This window comes from Corapipo altera, unplaced genomic scaffold (assembly GCF_003945725.1).
Source record: "Corapipo altera isolate COAL_440 unplaced genomic scaffold, ASM394572v1 130165, whole genome shotgun sequence".
NCBI lineage: Eukaryota > Metazoa > Chordata > Aves > Passeriformes > Pipridae > Corapipo > Corapipo altera.
Window position 1 is genome coordinate 1 of NW_020885239.1, and position 23,137 is coordinate 23,137.

Below are 23,137 nucleotides of genomic sequence, written 5' to 3' on the forward strand. Positions count from 1 at the left end.
GTTGGAGTTGGGGCAGCGGGGACTGAGTTGAGTTGGGGCGGCGGGGGCGGGCTGGAGCGGCGCGGCGGGGCTGGAGAAGCGCGGGCTGGAGCAGCGCGGCGGGGCCGCGTCCTACCTGCGGCAGCTGCGGGACAAGGGTGATCGTGACGGTACCGGAACGGGGCACGGGGGGGGCCGGAGGGAGCACCGGGGCTGCCGGGACCCTCTGGTGGGGCTGGGCTGAGCCCCCGGGGCTGTCGGGACCCTCCGGCGGGGCTGGGCTGAGCCCCCGGGAATGCCGGGACCCTCCGGCGGGGCTGGGCTGAGCCCCCGGGAATGCCGGGACCCTCCCAGGGCGCTTCGCGACGGGGGATGTGGAGTGAGATAATAACGGGAATCAGGAAGTGCTTCCACGGACCCGCGCCCGGTTCGGGGGCTGTGGCGACGTCTGGACCGGGAAAGAGCCGCTGTCCTGCAGTGAGGACCAGGGAAAATGGCCTTACAATGAGACTGGGGAGATTCGGATTAGAGATTAGGAAAAACTTGGGTGGTCACGTATTGGAATAGTTACCCGGAGAGGTGGTGGGGTCCCCGTTGCTGCAGGTGTTCCAGAGGTGTCTGGATCTGGCGCTGAGTGACGGTTTAGGGGTTACGGTGCCAGTGTTTAGTAATACTTGAACTGTGATGCCAAAAAACCTGGTCCAAAAAACTGCTCAGAGACTTTTGTATCTTTAAGCAGCAAGGTATTTGTTTATTTCACGTTGGGAACAAACCAGCTCATGCTTAATTACTCGTAATTAATTACTTAATTATTCATAATCTGCACTCTTTTGATTATGGTACTTAATTTATACCACAGCCATAAATTGAGTAATGATAACAATGCATGGCACTCACCAATACTAAGATTGGATGTATTAAGAAATGGAACACTTGAGAGGCTGTGGGGGAGTATCCCAGAAAAACATCCCACAAATGATGTTCTCCTGCTTGCTCTATCTTTTCTATATCTGAGTGTTCAAGCATCTACTGGAAGAGACTGATATCCATTCCTATTTGTAAGCTGCTATTCTCCTGCTAATTGATAATTAGAATTTTCAGGTGCTTTGTGATTGGCGTGAGTCTGCCAGCGAATGACCACCCTTCCACACAGGAAAGAAAGCCCTGAGCCTCCCTCTCTCGTGTGCCACTCTCAGCATTACACACACAGCGAGCGCTTTCTGCCCGGGCACCTTTGGTCTGGGAGGAATCTTCGTCCGTGTTCAGTTTTGGCCCTCGGACCACCCCCTGCAGCGCCAGCCAGCGAACAACTGCCCTTCCACCCAGGAAACAAAGCCCTGAGCCTCCATCTCTCACCTGCAGCTGGTGCATCTGAGACCCCAACGGTAAGGGCTTTCTTTCCTGCAAGAAATACCCTCAGGCCCTTGACCCCCATATTCCACACTCACCAGATGAAACCAATAAACTCTTTCAGACCATTTATTTTTGGGGTGTGTCCCTCTCCCTCTGGGGGGGTTTCTCGCTGCCCCCCTGGGGCTTTTCAGGCTCCCTCTGAGCCTCGTCCTTGTGCCCCTGACGCTGTTTGGGGTCCCCCTTTTCATTGTGCCCCCGACGGTTTTCGGGGTTCTCCCGGTCCTTGTCACCCCCCCCGGCGTCAATGGCGGCGTGTTCCCTCCTCACCAGCTCCTCCAGCTCCTCCTGGCAGGTGGCATTGGTTTGGTTTGGGGGGTCCCAGCAGGGTTTGGGGGTGCAGGGGTCAGGAGAACTCCCCAGATTTGGGGGTCAGGGTGATACCTTCCAGCCCAGCAACTCGGCCAGAGCCAGGCACCCGCTGTCACAGTCCCCCAGCCAGGCCACATCCCTGAAAGAGAACAGAGAGACCCCAAAATCACTTGGGAGGGTCCCTAAAACACCTGGGCGGCCTGATATCAGTTTGGGGAGCCCCAAACTGCTTTGGGGGTTCCAAAACCACTCTGGAAACCCCAAAACCAGCTTGGGGGGGGCTAAAACACTTCGGGGGGTGTCAAATTGCTTTGGGGACCTAGAAGCATGGGGGGGGGGGGGGGGCTCCCCAAAACCACCCTGGAGGCTCCAGAACCACCTGGCGGGTGGCCCCAAAACACCTGAGAGGGTCCCCAAAGCCACACTGGAGGGGGACCAAAAGCACCTTGTGGTTCCAAAACCACCTTGGGGTCCCCAAATACCCTGGGCGTCCTCAAAGCCACCTTAGGGGTCCCCAGATTCATGGGAGGGGCCCTTCAAATCATCTCAAGAGACTCCAGATCCATCTGGAAGGGTTACCAAAACTATCCTGGAGGGGGGAGGGGGCCAAAAGCTCCTGAGGGAACAACCATGAGGCACCCCAAAAACACCTTGGGGTGTCTCAAACCTAAGTGGGGGAAAGAAACACCACAAATCTACCTTAGGGGGTCCCAAAGCCACCTTGGAGGATCCTAAAACCACCGGGGGGGTCCCTAAAACTGTCTGGGGAGGTCCAGGATCCCCCCGAACTCTCCAGTCCCCCTTACCTGTAGGCCTTCTCCGAATCAAAGTCCATCCCGCAGCCGAAGCCCATCAGGGACATCAGGGGGTCACTCTGGGGGGAGCAAAAGGGGTGACAAGGGGGGGGGGGGCAGGTGCTTCTTCCCCCTCCCCAGCACCCCTCAACCCCACGTTGCCCCACACGAGCCCCCCCGTCCCCTGCCCCTCACCTGTCCCGTCTTCTCCTTGTTGATCAGGAGTCTGGGGGTGTTGACAGGGACCCTGTGGGGGTGACAGGAGGGGACAGTCACGAGGGGGTCACAGGAATTGGGGGGTGGTCCCGGGGGTGCTGGGGCGGTCCCACCTGCTGACGAGTGAGGCGAAGGGTTGCACCTGCAGCGAGGTGCCCATGATGATGAGCAGGTCAACTTTCTGGAAGTCCTGGGGGGGCAAGGGCACGTCACTGTGAGGTCCCCTCTGCCCCCTTCCCCGAATTCAGGGTGTGTTCAGGGCCCCCCCACCCCACTCACCGACTGCAGGAGGGTGAAGAAGCGTGAGGGGAGGCTCTCCCCGAAAAACACAATGTCTGGGAGGGTCAGAGGTGAGTGGAGGGGCTGGAGGGGGCTTAGGTGTCCCCTCAAATGCCCCCTAAGCTCCTCCAAACCCCCCAAGCTCACCGGGTTTCACCAGGCCCTGGCACTTCTCACATTTGGGGACGAGAGAGGAGAAAATCCGCTCTGGAAAGGAGGGGGAGTGGGAAACTCAGTGGGGAGGGATGTGGGGGGGACACACAAGGAATTGGGGGGGGCAGAGAGATTGGGGGGCACAGGGAGGGCACTGGGGGAGAACAGCCTCCTGTTAGGACCCCATAAGTGCAGGGGACGGGACTTCCCTGACCCCGTCCCAGTGCCCAACTGCGGGTCTCAGGGGGTGTTTTGGGGGTCCCAAGTGTTTGGGGGGGTTCCAGGGGGTCCCCAAAGCCCCCCCATACCCTTCATCCAGCTCAGGCTGTAGGGCTGGCGGCACGAGGGGCGCAGGCAGTGGGAGGTGAAGAAGGTGCCATGAGCCTCCACCAGCCGCTCCGGGTCCAGCCCCGCCACCCTCTCCAGGGTGTCGATGTTCTGAGGGGGGCAGGGGGTCAGGGGGACCCCAAAACCCCCACGGTCTCCCAAACCTCGCCCAGCCCCCTCCCCCCCTCCAAGTGGGGGTCCCACCTGGGTGTAGCAGCGCAGCAACAGCCCCTTGTCCTGCAGCAGCCGCATGAAGTAGTGACACACCGTGGGCTGGGGGGCGAGATCTGGGGGTCAGTTGAGCTCCCCCCGAGGTGTTTTTGAGGGGTAGGCCCCCCCCCCCCCGGGGTTTGGGGGGGGGGGGAAAGGGGGTCTCAGGGGGCTTGGGGGGTGTCTCAGCACCCCAAAAGGGTCGGGATCCCCCTGAAATTTGGGAGGGGGCATACTTTGAAGAAACTGATCTCAAAGATGGCCTCAGGATAGGGCAGGTCGTAGCTCTGCAGGTTGGCGTAGAGCCCCGTGCCGGGGGAGCGGAAATCGGGGATCCCGGCGGCTGGGGGTGGAGCACGGGGGGGTCAGGACCCCCCCCATGTCCCACTCATCCCCCCCGTGCCCCCCTCAGCCCCCCAAACCACACTCACAGGTGGAGATCCCGGCGCCCACCATGCAGACGATGTTCTTACCTAGGGGAACGAGATATGGGGGGTGAGGGGGCATCCCAAAACTGCCCCCTCCTTCCCCCCACTGTCAGCCCCCAAATCCACCCCCAATAACCCCTCAAAACTGCTTCCTCCTTCCCCATTGTCAGCCCCCAAATCCACCCCCAATAACCCCTCAAAACTGCCCCCAAGGCTCGTTCCCCCCTGGTTTCCCAGTGTGTGTCCACCCAGCTCCTCCCCCACTTCCCTCCCAGTGCCCCCATTCATTCCCAGCGTCCTTGTTCCCAGTGCCCCCATCCATTCCCAGTGCCCCCCACTCCCAGCGTCCCGTACACCGCTCGCTCCGCAGGAACCGGCTCACTCCATCCAGGGACAGCTCGTCCAGCACCCGCTCGGGTTTGTCCCCCCCGAGCCCGAGGGTCCGGGACAGGAGGGTCCGGAGCAGCTCCACTGCCGGGGGGACACCAGGGGGTCCACAAAGGCCTCTTCAAGTGTCCCCAAAAGTCCCCAAAGGTCCCACTCTGGATGCCCAGCGCCACTCAGTGTCCCCAAATCTGCCCCAGGATCCCCAAGGGCCCCATAAATGTCCCCAAAGGGTCCCCAAAGGCCCCAAAACTGCCCCCAAAGGGTCCCCAAAAGCCCCATAAACGCCTCCAAAGGGTTCCCAAAAGCCCTATAGGTTAGGGTCCCCAAGGACCCCACGACTGTTTCCAAAGGTCTCTTAAAGCGCTCAAAAGCCCCATGAATCATAGAATCAGAACAGAATCATAAACCCAACCGAATTGCAAAAGACTTCTGAGATCATCAACTCCAGCTCTTGATCCAAAGAGCCCCCAAAAGCTCCATAATGTCCCCCAGGGCCCCGCAGTGTCCCCAAGACCTTCAGAAGTGTCCCCAAAGAGTCCCCAAAAGCCCCATAAGGATGAGCCCCCGGACCACCCCCCCCGGGAACCCCCAGACCCACTGTCAGCGTCGGCCGAAGCGCCCAGCTCAGGGTCCGAAACCTGCGGGGGAACGGGAGGGTCACGGGGGAGTACCCAAAGGGACACCGGGGGGGTCCCCAAAGGTCACCGGGGGGGGGGCTCCGGCCGCTCACCGGGGACTCCTCGTCCTGCTCCGCCTCTTCCCCGCAGGCACCGGGACCTGCGGGGGCAATAGGGAGGTGTCAGCGGGGGTCAGTGGGGGTGAAGGGGGTCCCGTCCCAGCCCCGCCGCCCCCGGTACCGTCCGGGTCCGCCATGCGCCGTCCCGGCGTGCACCGCGCGGCCGCTCCGCCACACTTCCCGGCGTGCAGCGCGCGGCCGCTCCGCCACACCTCCCGGCGTGCAGCGCGCGCGGCGCAGGGCGGGGCTTTCGAGGACAGAGCTGCGCGTGCCCGGGCTGGCGGCGCTGATTGGCTGAGCGCACCCCCGTTTCCCGGCTTGCCCCGCGCGGCCCCGGAAGCGGGTCCCGGCGGGGATTCCCCGGCCCGCGATGGCGGCGGCGGCCTGAGGCGGCCCCGGCCCGAAGTGGCCCCGGCGATGGCGGCCTGAGGCGGCCCCGGCGATGGCGGCCGCGGCCCCCGCGGCCCCGCCGGCCCCCGGCGAGGCTAAGCGGCCCGAGGGCGATGAGTGGTGCGACAGCGGGCTGGGCTCGCTGGGCGAGGGACCGCTGGGGCAGCCGCTGCCCGACAGCCCCGGCCCGGAGCCCCCCGAGTCCCCCGCGGACCCCTCGGCCTGGCTACGGCACGTCCTGAGCTTCGTCACCGAGGACGGCGACACGTGAGTGCTGGGCAGGGACGGGGAGAGGGGGGACACGGAATCCCCCCAGCCCCGGGGTTGGGGGTCCCGGCCCTTGGAGGGGGGCGCTGCATGGCGGGGTCCTGCCCTGCGACCCCCCCAGGGATCTCTTTGGCCCCCCCCGTGGGTTCCCCTCAATCCTCGTCCCCCCCATCCCTGCCTTTTGGGGGGCCCCCCCGCGGGTCGAGGTGTGTCAGGGCCCCCCCCCAAGCCCTTCTCACCCCCCAGGGCGCTGCACTTGGCCGTGATCCACGAGCACGAGGAATTCCTAGAGTCCATCCTGCGGCACACGGAGCGCTCCCCGTACCTGGACCTGCAGAACGACCTGGGGCAGGTGGGGGGGCTACAGGGGGGCCTCAAGGGGTGTTTGGGGGGGAGTTGGGGAGCTTTGAGATCTCCCAGGCTCTCCAGGGGTGTGTTCGGGGGGAAATTGTGAGGGGGGCACAGGGGATGTTTGGGGAGGTTTTAGGCCCCCCCAGTCTCAGCAGCACCAGGTGGGTTTGGCTGTGGAGCTGCGATGGGGGGCTCGGGGGGTTGTGTTTGGGCCCCCCTGGGCTCACCCCCTGCCCCCCCCACCCACAGAGTGCTCTGCACGTCGGGGGGGGCTGGGGGCATTTTTGGGGGTGTTTCTGGGTAGTGTTTCAGATGTCTTTGGGGGGGGTTTAGGGGGTGTTTGGGGGTGGGTTTGGGGCATGTTTGAGATGTGTTTGGGGGTGGTTTTGGGGGGGGTGTTTGGGCTCACCCCGTGCCCCCCCTGCCCCCAGAGCGCTCTGCACATCGCGGTGGTGCTGGGGCTGGCGGGGGCCGTGGGGCGGCTGCGGGCGGCGGGTGCGGGGCTCTGTGTGCGGGAGCGGGGGGGGGCACACGCCCCTGCACCTCGCCTGCCGTGAGGGGCACCCCGCCTGTGCCCGTGCCCTCCTGGGGGGGCTCCTGGAGGTGGCCCCTGAGCCCCGGCAGCCCCCGGAGACCCCCCCAGAGCCGCAGGGCACAGCGAGGACCCCCCCAGAGCACCAGAAGGAGGACGAGGAGCTGCGGGCACAGCTGGAGAGCGTCAACTATGACGGTGAGGGGGGGGTCCAGAGCGCACACTGGGGACGTGGGGGACACAGCAGAGAGTGGGAGGCACGGCAGGGGAGGGGAGGGATACTGTGGGGACACGGTTTTGGTGGGGGGGATGGGGCAGGGGCTGGTGGAATACTGTAGGAATGTGGTTTTGTGGTGGGACACATGGTTTTGAGGGGAACGCAGGGGGGGCCACTGGACATGGCGGGGGGTTGCAGGACGCCGTGGGGCTGTGTGGAAAGCTGGGAACACAGTTTGGCGACACAGTTTGCGGTAAGGGTCACACAGTGACATGGCTCATGGTTTTGGGGACCCCTCGACTCCCCTTTCCCCCTCCCAGGTTACACCCCCCTGCACGTCGCCGTCCTGCGCCGGGACCTGGAGCTGGTGCAGCTGCTGCTCCGCGCGGGCGCCGACCCCGACAGGCCGGTGGGTGCCCCCCAAAGTGGGCTGGGGGGTCCTCAAAGCCCACAGAGCCCCCCCTGACCCCACTGTGCCCCCCAGGAGCCGAGCTGCGGCCGCAGCCCCCTGCACTTGGCCGTGGAGGCGCAGAGCCCCGAGGTGGCCGAGTGCCTCCTGCGGGGGGGTGCCCGGCCTGACCCCCGCACGTTCTCGGGGTACACCCCCCTGTACAGCGCCCGGCGCCGCCCCGACCCCCGCCTGCCCCCCCTGCTGCGGCGCTTTGGGGCCCGGGACCCCCCCAGCGACAGCGACAGCGATGACAGTGACAGCGAGGGGGGGGCCGAGGACAGTGAGGTCAGTGACTCCCCCCAGAACAAACAGCACCCCAAAACCCCTTGGGCTCCTCTCATAAGCTGAGGGGGCTCCAGGCAGCCCCCCCAAACTCCTGCAGCCCCCTCAAACTGCCTCCCCCCCCAGGAGGAGTACGATGACATCGTCATCAACAGCGGGCGCTGCCCAGACTGAGGGGCCCCAGGGAGCCCCTGCATGGACTTGGGGGTCCTTCCCCCACCCCCCCAGTGTGGAGGAGCCCCCAAAGCTGCCCCTGCCCACCCCCAGGCCCGGGGGGGGCCACGAGAGGCTGGGGGGGACAACGGGAAATAAAGGAGGGAAGAGATGTGTGTGTTCAGGGATGTGTCTGTGTATGCAGGACACGTGTGTGCTGGCGCATGTGTGTGTGCAGGGAACACACGTGTGGGGGGGATGCGTGTGCCCAGAGCACCCCTAGGGCATAGGCAGAGCAGAACACGCGTGTGCCCACGGGCTGCAGCTTACGGGGGGGGTACAAGACTTTATTTCAGGACTTGTTACCACAGGGGACGCAGACAAGGGGGTGTCCCGCCTGTGATGTGTCGCACACATGACATGTGTTCCACATCACGTCTGTCCTATCTCACGTGTGTCCCATGTCAGCCCGTGTCCATCCATGTTCTGTCTGACTCCTGCTCTCATGGTCCTCCCAGGGCTCCTCTCGCCTCAGGAGGCCCCCCCAGTGTCTGCCCTGTTTTTGGGGTCCCCCCCGGGGCCCCCCCCCGGGCTGGTTGGGGCCGATGTAGTGCAGGAGGGGTGCAGGGGGTGGGGACAGCACCTCTTGCCCCACCAGGGGCTGCAGGACGGGGGGAACACGGACACGGCCATCCTGGGGGACGAGAGGGGGGCAGGGTGGGGTGAGCCCTCCCTGCACCCCCAGTTCCCCACGGGAACCCCCCCTCCAGGCCCCCAAAACCTACCGGCAGCTGGTTGCTCTCCAGGAGTGCGATGAGCATCCGGGACACGGCGCAGGCTGTGCCATTCACCTGGAGGGGTCAGAGGGTTTAGGGGGGCTTGGGGGCCTCCCCCGGGGTTTCGGGGACCCCCCCAGGGCTCGGGGACCCACCGTGTGGGCGTGGCGCAGGCGGCCCCTCCCGTCGCTGTACATGATGTTCAGCCGCCGGCTCTGGTAGTCGGTGCAGTTGGAGGCACTGGAGATCTGGGGGGGGTGGGGCTCAAAAAGAGTTCTGAGGGGTTTGGGGGACACCCCCCCTCACTCCAGGGACCCCCTAAATGGGGGTCAATCTCTTGATTTGCCATAAAAGTGGGGGAGAATCCTCCAGCTGTCCCATAAACAGGAGGGGTCTCTGCCCTTGGATGGCCTGAGGGGGCGGGTCACCCTGCACACCCCTCAAAATATCAGGGTCCTCCTGGAATTCTGGGGTCACGTCCCCCTCACCTCCCCATATTTGCCCCGTCCAGGCATCCAGGCCTCGATGTCGAACTTGCGGTACGCAGGGAGCCCCAACTCCTCCGTGGGCATGTCCAGGACCCTGCGGGCAGTGGGGGGGGATTTAGGGGCATCACGAGGGATTTTGGGGTGACACACAGAGAGGGGACACCCCCAAAACCCCCTCACCTGTAGTGGAGCCCCAGCTCCGAGAAGATTTCCTTCTGCAGTCCCAGGAACTCGGCCAGCAGCTCCTCACTCTCTGTCCCGCGCTCCGTCGCCGTCACCCCGAACATCTCCACCTTTGGGGGGCACACAGGGCTGACCTCCCCTTTCCTGCACCCCCCGGGGGGGCCTCCCAGTGCTCCCAGTACCTTGGTGAACTGGTGGACACGGTAGAGCCCCCACGGCTCCCGCCCCGTGTCAGTCTCGGCGCGGTAGCAGGTGCTGGAGCAGACGACCCTGGGGGGAAAAAGGGGGTGCCGGGGGGTGCCCTAAATGCCCAGGATCCCCTGAGAAGGGGTGAAGGGACCCCAAAAGGGAAGGGGGAGCTGGAGTGGGGGGAGACCCCCCCGTACCTGATGGGCAGGTTCTGCAGCTGCACCGCGTGGTCCATGAAATACCCTGGGCCGGAGGCTGGGTTTGAGGGGGCCAGGGGGCACACGGAGCCCCCCAAACCTGTTTGCACCCCCTCTTCCCACTCTTTTCCCCTGTTTTTCCCCGCTCCTCCCCCTCGTTTTGCCCAATTTCCCACCTGCAATTCCCACCTCCGAGGTCCCAGCCAGGCAAAGGTCCTCGAAGCGCGACGGGTCGATGGTGTAAACAGGGGAGGGGGTGGCACTGAGCTGCACCCCACAGCCCTCCTGGGGGTCACAGGGGTCAGGAGGGGTCAGGGGAGTCCCGGAGGGTCAGGGGGTCAGGGGGCACGGGGGATCACTCACAAAAACGGCGCCTCGGAGCAGGTCAGGGACTGTCATGGGCAGGAAACCCTGAGGGAAAAGGGGGTCATCAGGGGGCACGTGGGGCCTGACCAGACTGTCCCTGGATCCTGGACCCCCCCCAGAGCCCTCCGGGCCCCCCAATCCCCCATACCTTGGGCAACAGCTTCCCCAAGGTGAAGGAGACGAGCGCGTGTTGCAGCAGCGCCCCGGCCCCGCACAGATAATAGGAGCGATGGCCCGACACGTGGGACAGGCGCCTGCGACAGGGGAACACGTGTGGGACACCCGTGTAACACCTGGGGGTGTCCCCACCCTGAACAGGTAATAGGAGCGAGGGCCCAACATGTGGGACTGGCACCTGCAACTGCGGGACACGTGTGTGACACGCGTGACACGGGACAGGTGTGACAGATGTGACACGAGACAAGTGTGTGACATGCGTAACACAGGACAGGTGTGACGTGGGACAGACGTGTGACATGGGACAGGTGCGTGTGTCCCCAGGTGCTCTCTCACCTTTGCCGGATGATGTCCAGCCCCTCCCCCAGCTCCAGGTGTCCCTTTGGTTTGAAATCAAACACTGGGGAGGGAGGGGAGGGTGGCCTTTGTCACCTTCGTCACCCCCAGACCCTCCTCCCCCCACCCCAGATCCTTCATCACCCCCAGACCCTTCTCCCCACTCTCCAGATTCTCCTCACCCTCCCCTGGACGCTTCTCCTCCCCACAGACCCTCTTCTTCCTCACCCTGGGGCCCTCCCAGTGTCTTCATCCCCCCCTCCCCAGGACCTCCTTTCTCCCCAGAACCCTCCTCCTCCTCCTCCTCCTCCTCCTTTCCCCCAGTTCCCCTGTACCTGGTTTCTCCCCAACCACCTCCAGCACTCGGGCCTGGCTCTGGTCCCCGACGGGCTGGGGGGGCACGGGAGGGGGTCAGGAGCTGTCCAGTCTCACCACAGCGGGGTGGATGCAGTTGGGCAGCTGCACGGGGTGTTGGGGGGGGGGTTTGGGCTCACCACAGCGGGGTGGGTGCAGTTGGGCAGCTGCAGGGCCCCCAGGTAGAACCTCTGCTCCAGGTCGGACTCCTCGGCCTCGAGCTCCCGGAGCTGCCCCCGGACCTGCCGGCCCCGCGCCCGCAACGCTGCGTACGCCGGGAGCTGCAGGGGGGGCCACAGTCAGGGGGGTACGGGGGGAGCCCTGGGGGTTCCTGCCCCCTCCTTCAGCCCCACCAAAGCCTGTTCCTACCGACTCCGCCGTCGCCTTGTCGTGGGACGCCTGGGGGGAGAGACAGAGGCAGGTCTGGGGGGGCTCAAGGGGGCTTGGGGAGGTCTGGGGGGGGGAACCTGAGGGGTCCAGGGGGGTTATGGGGCAACTGATCGGGGACCAGTGGGGACCAGGGGGTCCTGGGAAGGACAGAAAGGGGATCAGGGGTACCCCAGTGGGGAGTCTTTTTGGGTCTCAGGGGGAACTGGGGGATCCTGAGGGGGTTCTAGGGGGCAGAGTGGGGCTGGGGGAACCCGCGGGGGTCCAATGCAGAACTGGGGGATGCAGAGAGGGTTCTTGGGGGTCCCGGGGGGTCTCACCATGAGCTGCCGGACCCCTTGGGCCACCTGCCCCTTCTCGGCCTCCAGGCGGGCGATGCCATCCCGGACCTGCCCCAGCCGGGACCACACCTGCACCTTTTGGGGGATGCGAGGGGAGGGCGTGGTTAAGGTGGACGCCCCCCCACAGACCCCCCTCCCCATCGGCCCGGAAGGCTCCACACACCTCCCCCCACCGTATTTATAGCAGGCCCCGCCCCCCGTGTGGACCCCGCCCCCGGCCCAATTTCGGATAAAGCCCCGCCCATATTTTCACCCCGCCCCCGCACGGCCCCGCCCCTCACGATCTCGCGCAGCTCAGCGCCCCCCAGCGGCCCGCGCCGCCGCTCCACGTCGCTCTCGCTCAGCGCGGTCACGTCGAGCTGCGGCCGCGCGCTCAGCCCCTCGCGCACGTGCTCGTACAGGCGGTTCCGCCCCGCGCTCCCCAAACCGGCACCGGGAGCGGCACCGGCCCCTCCCGCCGCTGCCCCCCGCCGGCCGCGCCCCACGACCCCCCGCGCGGCCAGCAGCGCCCTGCGCGCCGCCATCTTGGGCACCGGCACCGCGGGCGTCACGTGGCGGAAGGGGCGGGACGGGGGCGGGCACGCGCCGCCGGAGCCCCCAGGCCACGCCCCCTCTCGGCTGGGCCGGTGGTCGGTGATCCCCCCAGGGCACTCCCGGTGACTTCCCAGGAACCCCCCAGGGACCCCTCCTCAGTGACACCCCAACATGGACCCTCCTGGTCACCTCCCCAAGACCCCCCAGTGACCACCCAGGACCCCCCCGGTGCCCCCAGCTGCCCCTCCTAGGTGCCCAGTTTTCCTCCCAGTGCCCAAAGGTCCCCCCCGACTCTTCCCAGTGTCCCTAGACCCCCACATATCCCCCCAGGCCCCTTTCCAATGCTCCCACGACCCTTCCCACCACCCCTACCCCCCCAACCCTCTCCCCATTGCCCCCAACACGACTCCAACAGCACAACCCTTGTATAACGAACCGCTTTTAATTCTCGCTTCGCACCCCCAGGCGCAGTTACTCCCCCGCCCGGGCCCCCCCGAGGGGAGTGTCCCCCACTCTCATTTCTTCTTCTGCACGTGGGCACAGTCGTACTTGCCCCTGACCACGGTGAGTTTGACGCCGGGCAGGTCCTGGGTGCGGCCGCCCTGCACCAGCACCACGTGGTGCTCCTGCAGGTTGTGCCCCTCGCCGGGCACGAACGCGACCACCTCCTTGCCCGTGCTGAGCCGCACCCGCACGCACCGCCGGTTCGCGGAGTTCGGCTTCTTGGGCTTGCGGATCAGGTTCTTCAGCACCACCCCCTTGATCTGGGGGCGGCCCTGGGTGGGCCCCAGTTTGCGGGGGGGGCGGCGCGGGGCGGCCCTTGCGGTGCATCTGATTCAGCGTGGCCATGGGGGCGGGTCTGGGGGGCGGCGGCGGGAGAGCGGGGAGGAAGAGAGGGGTGGCGGTGGTGGGGAGTGACGGTCCTGGACCTGCGGGGGGACACAGAAAAGGGGTCAGTGGGGGTGGGGTGGGAAAGGGGGGGTCAGTGGGGGATGGAAAGCGGGGGAGAACACAGAGAGGGGTCAGTGGGTTGGGGGGGCCGGTTTGTTTGCGGGGGTGGCCGGGGACGGAGTGCTTTGGGGTGGGACAAATACGCACCGCAGCGGCGCAGCGAGGCCGCGGCCCTGAGCACGGCGCGGAGCGGCATCTCCAGGGGTTCTGAGGGGAGGAGAACACACAGTCAGAGCCACCCGGGGCTGTCCCAGGAACGCTCCCCTCACAACGCCGCCATTTTACCCGGCTTCCAACGCACCGCGACCCGATTGCACAGCGCGACTGCCAATCCCCGCTACTCTCCTCGCGATTGGACGCTCTCCCTTTTAATCCCGCCCTAACAGCACGTTGAGTATCACTTCCGCTTCAAGCCCCGCCCCTTCAGCATTAAACCCCGCCCATCCCGCACTAAACCCCACCCCTTTATCCATATTTGCTTCGGCCGTTCCTCAGGCCACGCCTCTTTTTCCATATTGGGCTGGTCACGCCCCGCTCATTAACCTATAATCCCGCCCCCGAGGGCGTGGTCTGTCGCCGCGGCGACGCGGGCGGGGAGGACCCGGATGTGTGTCGATCGCAACATGGCGGCGGCGGCCGGGTGAGGGCCGAGGGGGGAAACGGGGGTCCGGGGGGACGGGGACGAGTCGGAGAGACCGAGTGGCCTCTGAGAGTGGTCGGGAGGGCTTTGGGGCGGGCCTGGGGGGCCAAAGGGAGAATTTGAGGGGGTGAAGGGGGGATGTGGGGGACCGAGGAAGGGGTGCTGAAGGGGGGATTCGAGGGGATGTTGAGGGGCTGAAGGACGGATTTAGGGGACTGAGGGGGGATTTGAGGGACTGAAGGGCGGATTTAGGGGACTGAGGGGGGATTTGAGGGGCTGAAGGGCGGATTTGGGACGCTGAGGGGGCCTTATGGGGCTCAGGGGGGGTTTGAGGGACCCCTAAGGCCAAAGAATTTTGGGGTGAGGGAGGGGGGGGGATGGGGGGGGGGGGGTTGGGGGGGGAATTTGGGGCTCCCCAAGTCCTCGGGGGAGCCCTGGAATTTCAGAGAGTCGAGATACGGGTCTATCCCCGCCCCCTCCCTTGGCCTATAAAGCCCCCAAAGTGGGGGTTTGGGGCTGATCCTGAGGGAGTTCCGTTATTTCCATGCAGCGCTTTTCCCGGAGGATCCGGAATGTGGAGCTGAGGTGGGAGAGTTTCCCCTTCCTGGCAGGTAGGAAACAGATCCAGAAATTCCCTGGAATTCTTTATCCCATCCTCATGGGGGGTCTTGTCACCCTGCTCTATCCAGGGCCCTTGGATGGATTTTCCCAGCGTTTCTTGCGGATTTGAGTCAGGAATTCCGGGCACTGGGAGTCCTCATGAATGTCCCGACTCCTTAAAACTGGGGGGGTTTTCCTCCAGGTTGGGAAGGGAAATCGCAGTTTCCAATGTCTTCCTGGTGTTCCCATCGCTGCACCTCCAAGGAAAAGGAGGAAAAAAATAGGCCACGCTGGGGAATTTGGGATCCCTTGGATTCCTGAGGAACAACTTGGAGGAAACTTCTTGCTGTGGGACAGGAGACAAATTCCACCAGAAACTCCCTTCCTCCTTTTCCCCTTTTTTTCTTTTCCCCTTTTTCTTTTTTCCCTTTTTCTTTTTTCTCTTTTCCCTTCTTTTGTCTCTTTCCCCCTTTTTGTTACTTTTCCCTTTTCCTTCTTTTTGATTTTTATTTTTGTTCCCCCCCCTTTTTCTTCCTTTCCCTTCTTCTTGTTCTTTGTTTTTTCTCTCCTTTTTTCATTTTCCTCCTCTTTCTTCCTCCTTTTTTCCGTTCCTTTTTCCCCCTCCTCTTTCCCCCTCTCCTCTTTTCCCAGCAATCCCTGGAACGTGCTGATCCCCTTCCCAGAACCTTTGATGTCCCGGTTTAGGGAAGTTTTCCTTTAAGGAAGGAAACGAATCCCCTTTGACTTTGTGTGGCCTCCACAGGGGTCACTAGATTCCTGGAATTCCAGGATTCCTCTCCTGGGGCCGGTTTTCTGAGGCTTTTCAACACCTCTTCTCCTCTTCCTCCTCCTCTTCCTCCTCCCCCTCCTGGCAGATCCAGCCCTTCCAGTCCAACCCGCCCTTCCCGGCGCGGCTCCGGAACCCTCCGGCACGGCCCGGCCACGTCCTTCCGCCCTCCCGGCCCCGGGAATGTGACCCCATGGGGAGAATCCTGGGATTTGTCCCAGGTACGGGACCCGCCCGGTGCCGCTTCCCTTCCTGGGGTTTTATTTAAGGAAAACAGCACCTGGAGCGACGCCTCCCAACCCGCCCCCAGCAGGGCTGGCTGGGATTTGGGATATCAGGTGTGATCCCGGAGCTGGGAGGGAGCTCCAGGAATCCTCAGGATGATCCGTGCGGGTCAGGAAAACATAACCTTCACTGGTTCCCTCGGAATTCCGGGAGTTTTCGGGACTTCTTGATGAGCTTTGATCCGTCCCCACCTTCAGGAGCTGCTTTCCAAGGATCCCGAACTGCTGCTGGAATTTTTTTTGTGGAAAACCCAGAATTGGAGAGATTCAAGTCTGTCCCTGCCCCTGCTGGCACCGGGAAAACGATTTTGTGGAAAGAAGAGCCAGCTCAGGGATTTTCCACCGAGGTGGCTCTTCCTGCAAGAAGATTTGGGGTTTATGGGAAGGACAGGAATCACCTCCCTGCACCCTTTTTTCCATTATTTTTCCTTTTATTTTTTATGCTGAAGGTGCCACCACAATTCCCACCAGGATACAGCCAGAACAGCGCTGGTTTGGGGGGAATTTTGGGAATTTGGGGGGAAATATGAGAATGCTCCACCCTGTGTGCTGAGTCGGTTCCTCGTTAATTGGTGACTAATTAAACCCAGCGGGATCCAGGGAATGTGACTGCAAAGGACTGAGGAATGTGGGGGGGGGTTTAACCTCCTCCTCCTGACCTGCATCCCACCCTCTGAAATTCTCCAGGATCCCTCTGCCCCCCTGCCCCAGTGCTGCTGGTTTTCCCCCACCAGCCCCAAAAAAGGATATTTTTGGGGTGAAATCAGGTGGATTTGATGTCTAGAGGCACGGGATGCTGCACCTGGATCCTCCGAGACTCTTTCCCGTGGAATTCCCAGCAGCACAAACCCAAACCCAGCAGATGTTAATTGCCCTACTCCGAATTTGACCATTACTTCCCCAGTCCAGGAGGATTTTCCACCCAGAAATGGGATTTTGACAGCTCAGGGAGGATCCTGGAAAGGTGGAAGGAGGGATCAGCCCAGGATGAGCAGGAAAAACAGGGAATATACAGAATTCCAGCGGATTTTGAGCAGTATGGAAGTGGAGGAGGAGAAAAACTTGTCTAATGGATCACGGGTTTGAGGAGAAAACCCTCAAAAATTGGGAAAAATGGAGAGAAAGACTTGGAGGCAGCAGAATTCCAGAGCCTGGGAGGTGGGATTGAGCCTATGGGAGCAGATGGAAAAAATGAGGGGAAACAGCAGGAGATTGGCCCCCAGGAGCAGCAAAAGTGGGAAAAACAGATCCAGCCCAAATCCCTGAGATTTTGAGACCATTCCCAGAGGGATTTGGTGCCGATTAATGGGATCCCATTCCCAAAATCCTCTGAGCTGGAACTGTAGGATGGCACTGCTCCTGTTCCATGTCCCCCCCCTTCCCAGGTGTCCCACTCCCCTGCCCCCCCCATTCCCAGGTGTCCTGCTCACCCGTCCCCCCTCGTTCCCAGGTGCCCCCCTCGCCATGTTCTCCAAGAAGAAGAAGCGGGTGGAGATCTCGGCCCCGTCCAACTTCGAGCACCGGGTGCACACGGGGTACGACCCGTCCGAGCAGCGCTTCACGGGGCTGCCCCGCCAGTGGCAGGGGCTGCTCGAGGAGTCGGCCCGGCGCCCCAAGCCCCTCGTGGACCCCGCCTGCATCACCGCCATCCGCGCCCCCCAAAAGGTGGGCGACCTGGGCCTCAAAATGGGGGATCCCCGGGGGGGAATTTGGGAACCGTCGGCAGGCCTCACAAGGTGGAGGGATCCCTGAGAGGGATTGAGGAACCATTCGTGGGCCCCAAAACAGAGAGGATCCTTGGGGGTATTGGGGAACCCTCCAGGGTCTGGGCTGTCAGGAGAGGGGGTCAGGGGGCCATTCACAGCCCCCACGAGGTCTGGGCTGTCCTGGGGGGGCGGTCCCGGAGCATGGGAGTGGCAGTTGGGTCCCCACCCCCTCTTTGGGGGGAAGCAGGGGGAAACTGGAGGGTGACGGAGCAGGGAAGTGTTCCTGCCCTCTCTTTAGGACCAAAAATCCAAACTGGGGAGAATTTGGGTCCATCCCCTCTACCTGGGGTGTCCTGGAGCAGGTGAGGGAGCAGTGGGGACCCCCAGGACAGGGACCACCCAGCTGAGACTTCTCCCCACACTTGGAACAAGCCCATCCCACAGGAATTTAGGGTCATTCCCACCTGATCCCTCCCCCATGCTGTGTTTTCCCATTTTTTTAAGTCTGTGCCCCAAGTTGAGGACCTTTCCCATTCCCACACCCCTCCCATTCCCAGTCCCCCATTCCCACACCTCCCATTCTTCCCCATTTGCTGCTCAACCCTCCCCTCCATCCCACCGTGTCCACTGTACCCCCATTCCCTCCTGTCCATCCCCTCCATCCCTTCTCCCCCCCCGACATTCCATTTCATTTTTTGTTGGTTTTTTTCCCTTTTCTCCCCGTTTTCCCCGTGTTCTGTCCCCCCCCCTCCCCACAGCCCATCGTTCGTGGCTCCAAGGCCCCCCGGGATGGGACCCCTGGGGGCCGGGACGGGACCCTGGCGTGGCTCCTGGACGAGCTGGAGGCCGTGTCCGTGTCCCGCTCCAACTCCCTGCGCCGGGACAGCCCCCCCTGCCCCCCCCGAGCCCCCACCTGCCCGGAGAACGGCCTGGCCCCCCCCGGGAAGAGCCGCCGGGGGGGCCAGGGGGAGCCGGAGCCGAGACCCCCCAAAGGTGCTGCCGAGCGGGACCCCCTGACCGCGCCCGGCCCCGGGGGGCTGCGGCGGGAGGAGAAGCGCCCCAAGTCCAGCTCGGCCGGTGAGGGGGCCCCCCGGCCCCCCCCCCCGCGAGCAGCGCCCGCTCTCGGGGCCCGACCTGCGGCCCCCCGACATTCCCGGCATTCCTGGCGCTCCCGGAGCGGGGCCGAAGACGGCGCCGCAGCCCGGACGCCCTTTCCACACCTACCCCCGCGCCGACACCGACCCCTCCCGGGGCCCCCCCACCCAGGTAAATGGGGGTCCTACCCCGGGCTCTTCCTCCTTTTCCTCATCCTTCTCTTGCTCTTCGGGAGCGGCGTCTCTGCTCCTCTTCCTCGCGGCTCCAGCAGGATCAGCGTGTGCCAAAGGCCACCTGCTTCCCTTCCCAGTGCCGTGTCCTTGGCACCAGAGCAGCTTCCTCTTTTTTTCTCTTCCTCTTCCTTACTTTGCTTCCACTCTTCCTCCTTGGAAGTGGCTTCTCTGCTCCTCTTCCTCATGGCTCAAGTGGGATCCACCTGCTTCCCTTCCTGGTGCTGTGTTCTTGGCATCAGAGCAGTTTTGTTTGCTTTCTCTTTCTCTTCCTCTTTTTCCTCACTCTGTTTCCTCTTCTTCCTTGGAAGTGGTTTCTCTGCTGCTCTTTCTCATGGCTGCAGTGGAATCCACCACCTTCCTGGTGCCATGTCCTTGGCATCAGATCAGCTTTCTCTTCTTCCTCGTCCCCTTCCTCGCTCTGCTTCTTTCTCTTCCTCCTTGGAAGTGGCTTTTCTGCTCCTCTTCCTCGCAGCTCCCACGCTCTGGTGGGGATCGGGCCATGCTGAAGGCTTCCACAGCTGCCCTGTCGTTCCCGGTGCTGCATCCTCTGCCCCAGAGCGCCTTCCTCTTCCTCACTCAAACCTTTCCTTTGGCCTCTGGCTGGAGGCCCCGGCGTTGGCTCCCAGCACTCCGGGGCACAGATCCTGTGGCATTTCAGGGGGCTGACCCCCCCGTCCCCCTCTCCCCGCAGGCAGAGCACCGGCCGGGACGCCCGCAGGAGGTGACGCCCAACGGGCCGGTCCCCGCCGGTGGCCCCGGCGGTCCCGGCTCCTCCTCCCACGCCCCCGGCCCCCCACGCCCCAAGGCCCCGGAGCCGCCGCCGCCCCCTGGACCGGACCCTCCGGCCTCGCGGCCCCCCGGTCCCCCGCCCGCCCCGGGGGGGCCCCAGCGCGTGTCCCACGAGCAGTTCCGGGCGGCGCTGCAGATGGTGGTGGACCCCGGGGACCCCCGCACGTACCTGGACAACTTCATCAAGATCGGGGAGGGCTCCACGGGCATCGTGTGCATCGCCACCGTGCGCGGCTCCGGCAAGCTCGTGGCCGTCAAGAAGATGGACCTGCGCAAGCAGCAGCGGCGGGAGCTGCTCTTCAATGAGGTGAGGGCAGAGGGGACCCCCCAGGGCTCCCCCCGACGGGGCTGGGTGGGTCTCGGGGGTCCCAGCGCCACGTGCCCCCCCTCACAGGTGGTGATCATGCGGGACTACCAGCACGAGAACGTGGTGGAGATGTACAACAGTTACCTGGTGGGCGACGAGCTCTGGGTGGTCATGGAGTTCCTGGAGGGCGGCGCCTTGACCGACATCGTCACCCACACCAGGTACCCCCGGTTCCCTCTCCCTGGGTCCTTCCTGTGCCACTCCACACGCCCCTGACCCCCCCCACCATGTGCAGGATGACGGAGGAGCAGATTGCAGCTGTGTGCCTGTCGGTGCTGCGGGCGCTCGCCGTGCTCCACGCCCAGGGCGTCATCCACCGCGACATCAAGAGCGACTCCATCCTCCTCACGCATGACGGGCGGGTACGGCCCCCCTACCCCCAACAAATCCCCCCCGGGCCTCGCTGGCCCTCCCTGCCCCCAGCCCTGACCACTCCCGGCTCCGTTCGCAGGTGAAACTCTCGGATTTTGGGTTCTGCGCCCAAGTGAACAAGGAGGTGCCGCGGCGCAAGTCGCTGGTGGGGACCCCGTACTGGATGGCCCCCGAGCTCATCTCCCGCCTGCCCTACGGCCCAGAGGTGGGGCTGGGGGGTTATGGGGTGGATTTGGGGGACACAGGGTGGGTTTAGGGGTGTTTGGGGTGTCTGCGTGGAACCCTGAGCCCGTTTCCCACCTGCCCTACACCCACGAGGTGGGTCTTGTGGGGGAGTGGGCACAGGGTTTGGGGTGGGTTTACGGGTGCACAGGGTGGGTTTGAGGAGCTCCAGGAGGCCTCCCCCTCAAGCCCTCCCCTTTTTTTTTTTGGCGGCCCCTGCCCAGGTGGACATCTGGTCGCTGGGGGTGATGGTGATCGAGATGGTGGATGGGGAGCCCCCCTATTTCAACGAGCCCCCCCTCAAGGCCATGAAGCTGATCCGCGACAACCTCCCCCCCCGGCTCAAGAACGGCCACAAGGTAACTCGGAGGGGGGGTGATCCCCACTCCCAGGGGGGCCCTGGGGGTGTCTGACCCCACCTCTGCCCCCCCCCAGGTGTCACCCTCCCTCAAGGGGTTCCTGGAGCGGATGCTGGTGCGGGACCCGGCACAGCGGGCGAGCGCCCCGGAGCTGCTCCGACACCCCTTCCTGGGGGTCGCGGGCCCCCCCGCCTGCATCGTCCCCCTCATGCGGCAGCACCGGCTCCGGTGAGACCCCCCCACGAAGGGGGGAGACCCCCCCGGCCTCCTCCTCCTTCTCACTGGCACCCCCGAACTGGAGCGGCACTGGGACGTTACTGGTGGGGCGCTGGCGAGGGGCGCCGGCCCCCCAAATTGTACTACTGAGCTGGGGGGGGGCACTGAGTGCCGCGGGCCCCCCCAGCAGAGATCTGGGGCGTGGGGGACGGCATCATCCTGGAGATTTGGGGGTGCAGGGGCTAATCCCGGTGCCCTCCCCCAGGCAGAGATTTTGGGGGGTGGGGGGCTTATCCTGGTGCTCCCTTTCTTCCTCCTTCCTGTCAGAGATTTGGGGAGCGAGGGGCTCACCCCACTACCCCCCCGCCTTTCAGACCCATTTTGGGGCATTTCCCTCCTTTTTGGTTTCTTTAACCTCCTTTTTCTACTCCCATCGGGCACTGGGGTGTGGCCCCCCCACATCTCCTTGGGGGGGTCCCCAAAACTACAGCCCCTCCACCACACTACTGATTTGGGGTCCCCTCCGGCCCTCCCCACTCCCTGTTTTTGTTGATTTTGGGGTTTTTTGTTGCTTTTCCTCCCCCATTTTGTTTTTTAACAAAGTGATATTTATATCGTTGGGTTTTGTACCATACGGGACGGGGGGGCCCCGGGGGGGACACGGGGCCCCCCCAAATTACACGTGTCCTTTTGGAGCCCCCGGGTGCCGTGTGGTTCTTCGGGGGGGAACACACACCTGTGGGCACTGCCTGCATCCCCTCTGGGGGAAATGGGGAGTCACAGCCTGTGGGGTGTGGGGACCCCCTTTCTCCCCACTGAAAAACCCTTGGGGGGGCTGGTGACCCCCCCCTATAAAACACCCCCCAGGCAGGAGCTGCTGCTGCCTCAGGGCTTTATTTCCTACAAGAGGGGGGGCAGGGACAGGTCATGGCCATGTTGACACGTGTCGGCCCATGGGACACGCGTGGGCTCACGAGGGGCACGACGCGGCCCACGTTGACTTGTGTTGACTCACGTTGGCTGAGGTTGACTCGTCTTGGCCTGTGTTGTCGTGTGTTGGCCCATGTTGGTGTGACTTGGCCCACGTTGACTCACGTTGACTCGCTGTCCCCCTGGCTCTGGCCCCCTGCCCGCGTGGCCACGCCCTCACTTGCAGGTGCAGTAGTACCCGCGGATGGCGTCGTTCCAGTCTCCGAAGAGCCCCCGGCGCACCTCCTGCAGCCGCGGCACCGCGCCGGCGCTGAAGCGCCGCGTGCTGCCCTCCTTGCCACTGCGCGACCACACGTTGAGCTCGCAGCGGGTGCCCACCACGAGCGAGGAGGTGCGGCCAGACCACTTGAAGGGCATGTAGGGCACGTCGCTGTCCGGCTCCACCTCCAGCACGTCGCCGGCGCAGCACTGGTCGTAGTAGGGGCTGTTGTCGGTGTAGAGCAGGGCGCACAGGCGGGTGCCGTTGGCGGTGCGCACCTCGGAGGCGCTGGGGCACTGGGCCTCCACCCCCCCACCCAGCACGGCCACCAAGGCCACCAGTGTCACCAGCAGTGCCGACGCCATCGCCAAGGCCTCCCGAGCCCCAAGGGCCCCCTGGATATACCTGAGCCCCCAAGGCCAGGGGGGTGGGCAGGGACACAGGTGTGCCAGGGGCTGTTCCCCGGCCCTGGGAGGGCACACAGGTGTGCGGGTTCCCGGGAAGGGACACAGGTGTGTGCGTGTCCCCAAGGCCATGGCACACCCACCGTGTCCTGTGCCCTCCCTCCACCCCCTGCGACCCCCCAAAGTTTTCAGCCCCCCCCCACCCCAGGATGGGACCAGGACCTCCCAAAGTGTGCAGCTCCTCCCCCTGAGAAGGGACCCAAGTGACTGGGACGCCCCCCCCTGACCCCGGAGAGGGCCTCAGGTGTTCTGTCCCCATGGAGACCTCGCCCCACCCCCCGGGAAGAGACCCAGGTGATGCCCGTGTCGTGTCCCCCCCACCCAAGGCCGGGATGGGGCCCCTGTGCCCCGAGTGCGGTGGCCCCGCCTCTTTTTGCATATTCATGAGCCGGTGCCACGCCCCGTCACGGCGCCGCCGATCTCCCCTCGGCGGTCTCCATGGCAACCGCGGGGGGCGGGGGTTGCCCCCTCATTAGCATAGCCCGGCCCCGCCCACATTGCGGGAGGGGCAGACGGGGTGGGGGAGTCTCGAGGAGGGGGCTCGAAACCCCCCTGTGCGGTCAGAGGGGACCCCCCCAGGCAGCGACCCCCAACAACAGATAAGGAACCAGGGGACCCCCGGGCAGAGGGGGACCCCTCCAGACAGAGCTGACCCCCCCCC

At 64.4% G+C, this 23,137-nt stretch overlaps 6 protein-coding genes across 6 annotated transcripts; 2 read left to right on the forward strand and 4 right to left on the reverse strand.

Annotated features, from left to right (window-relative positions):
• Positions 1 to 1,444: 1,444 nt before the first annotated feature.
• LOC113940273 (NAD-dependent protein deacetylase sirtuin-2-like) lies at positions 1,445 to 5,410 on the reverse strand. The gene is made up of 15 exons (XM_027631385.1): positions 5,353 to 5,410; positions 5,226 to 5,272; positions 5,094 to 5,133; positions 4,463 to 4,579; positions 4,112 to 4,153; positions 3,871 to 4,023; positions 3,675 to 3,757; positions 3,452 to 3,581; positions 3,138 to 3,197; positions 2,991 to 3,046; positions 2,825 to 2,901; positions 2,691 to 2,742; positions 2,508 to 2,575; positions 1,774 to 1,840; positions 1,445 to 1,677 (listed from the first exon to the last, which is right to left on the reverse strand). The coding sequence occupies exons 1-15, from the start codon at positions 5,366 to 5,368 to the stop codon at positions 1,459 to 1,461; spliced, it is 1,227 nt and encodes a 408-aa protein (XP_027487186.1). The 5' UTR covers positions 5,369 to 5,410; the 3' UTR covers positions 1,445 to 1,458.
• Positions 5,411 to 5,649: 239 nt separating this feature from the next.
• On the forward strand, positions 5,650 to 8,046 carry LOC113940269 (NF-kappa-B inhibitor beta-like). The gene is given in 7 exon segments (XM_027631380.1): positions 5,650 to 5,888; positions 6,135 to 6,240; positions 6,671 to 6,760; positions 6,762 to 6,969; positions 7,309 to 7,397; positions 7,473 to 7,724; positions 7,848 to 8,046. Coding segments are annotated over 7 exon segments (1,008 nt in total). The 5' UTR covers positions 5,650 to 5,673; the 3' UTR covers positions 7,896 to 8,046.
• Positions 8,047 to 8,194: 148 nt separating this feature from the next.
• Positions 8,195 to 12,192, reverse strand: LOC113940268 (serine--tRNA ligase, mitochondrial-like). Its single transcript, XM_027631379.1, has 16 exons — positions 11,950 to 12,192; positions 11,648 to 11,743; positions 11,310 to 11,339; positions 11,081 to 11,221; positions 10,922 to 10,976; positions 10,587 to 10,650; positions 10,222 to 10,327; positions 10,071 to 10,118; positions 9,884 to 9,992; positions 9,708 to 9,753; positions 9,504 to 9,591; positions 9,319 to 9,431; positions 9,139 to 9,232; positions 8,806 to 8,898; positions 8,660 to 8,725; positions 8,195 to 8,568 (listed from the first exon to the last, which is right to left on the reverse strand). The coding sequence occupies exons 1-16, from the start codon at positions 12,190 to 12,192 to the stop codon at positions 8,323 to 8,325; spliced, it is 1,638 nt and encodes a 545-aa protein (XP_027487180.1). The 3' UTR covers positions 8,195 to 8,322.
• Positions 12,193 to 12,623: 431 nt separating this feature from the next.
• LOC113940272 (28S ribosomal protein S12, mitochondrial-like) lies at positions 12,624 to 13,508 on the reverse strand. The gene is given in 4 exon segments (XM_027631383.1): positions 12,624 to 13,005; positions 13,007 to 13,131; positions 13,301 to 13,360; positions 13,439 to 13,508. Coding segments are annotated over 3 exon segments (462 nt in total). The 5' UTR covers positions 13,350 to 13,360; positions 13,439 to 13,508; the 3' UTR covers positions 12,624 to 12,717.
• Positions 13,509 to 14,963: 1,455 nt separating this feature from the next.
• LOC113940271 (serine/threonine-protein kinase PAK 4-like) lies at positions 14,964 to 21,518 on the forward strand. Its single transcript, XM_027631382.1, is given in 10 exon segments — positions 14,964 to 15,401; positions 16,915 to 17,129; positions 17,929 to 18,264; positions 18,266 to 18,436; positions 19,190 to 19,594; positions 19,682 to 19,815; positions 19,890 to 20,016; positions 20,106 to 20,231; positions 20,473 to 20,607; positions 20,684 to 21,518. Coding segments are annotated over 10 exon segments (1,833 nt in total). The 5' UTR covers positions 14,964 to 15,373; the 3' UTR covers positions 20,840 to 21,518.
• A 180-nt stretch (positions 21,519 to 21,698) lies between these two features.
• Positions 21,699 to 22,448, reverse strand: LOC113940270 (syncollin-like). Its single transcript, XM_027631381.1, has one exon. The coding sequence runs from the start codon at positions 22,375 to 22,377 to the stop codon at positions 21,970 to 21,972; it is 408 nt and encodes a 135-aa protein (XP_027487182.1). The 5' UTR covers positions 22,378 to 22,448; the 3' UTR covers positions 21,699 to 21,969.
• Between the last annotated feature and the right edge of the window lie 689 nt (positions 22,449 to 23,137).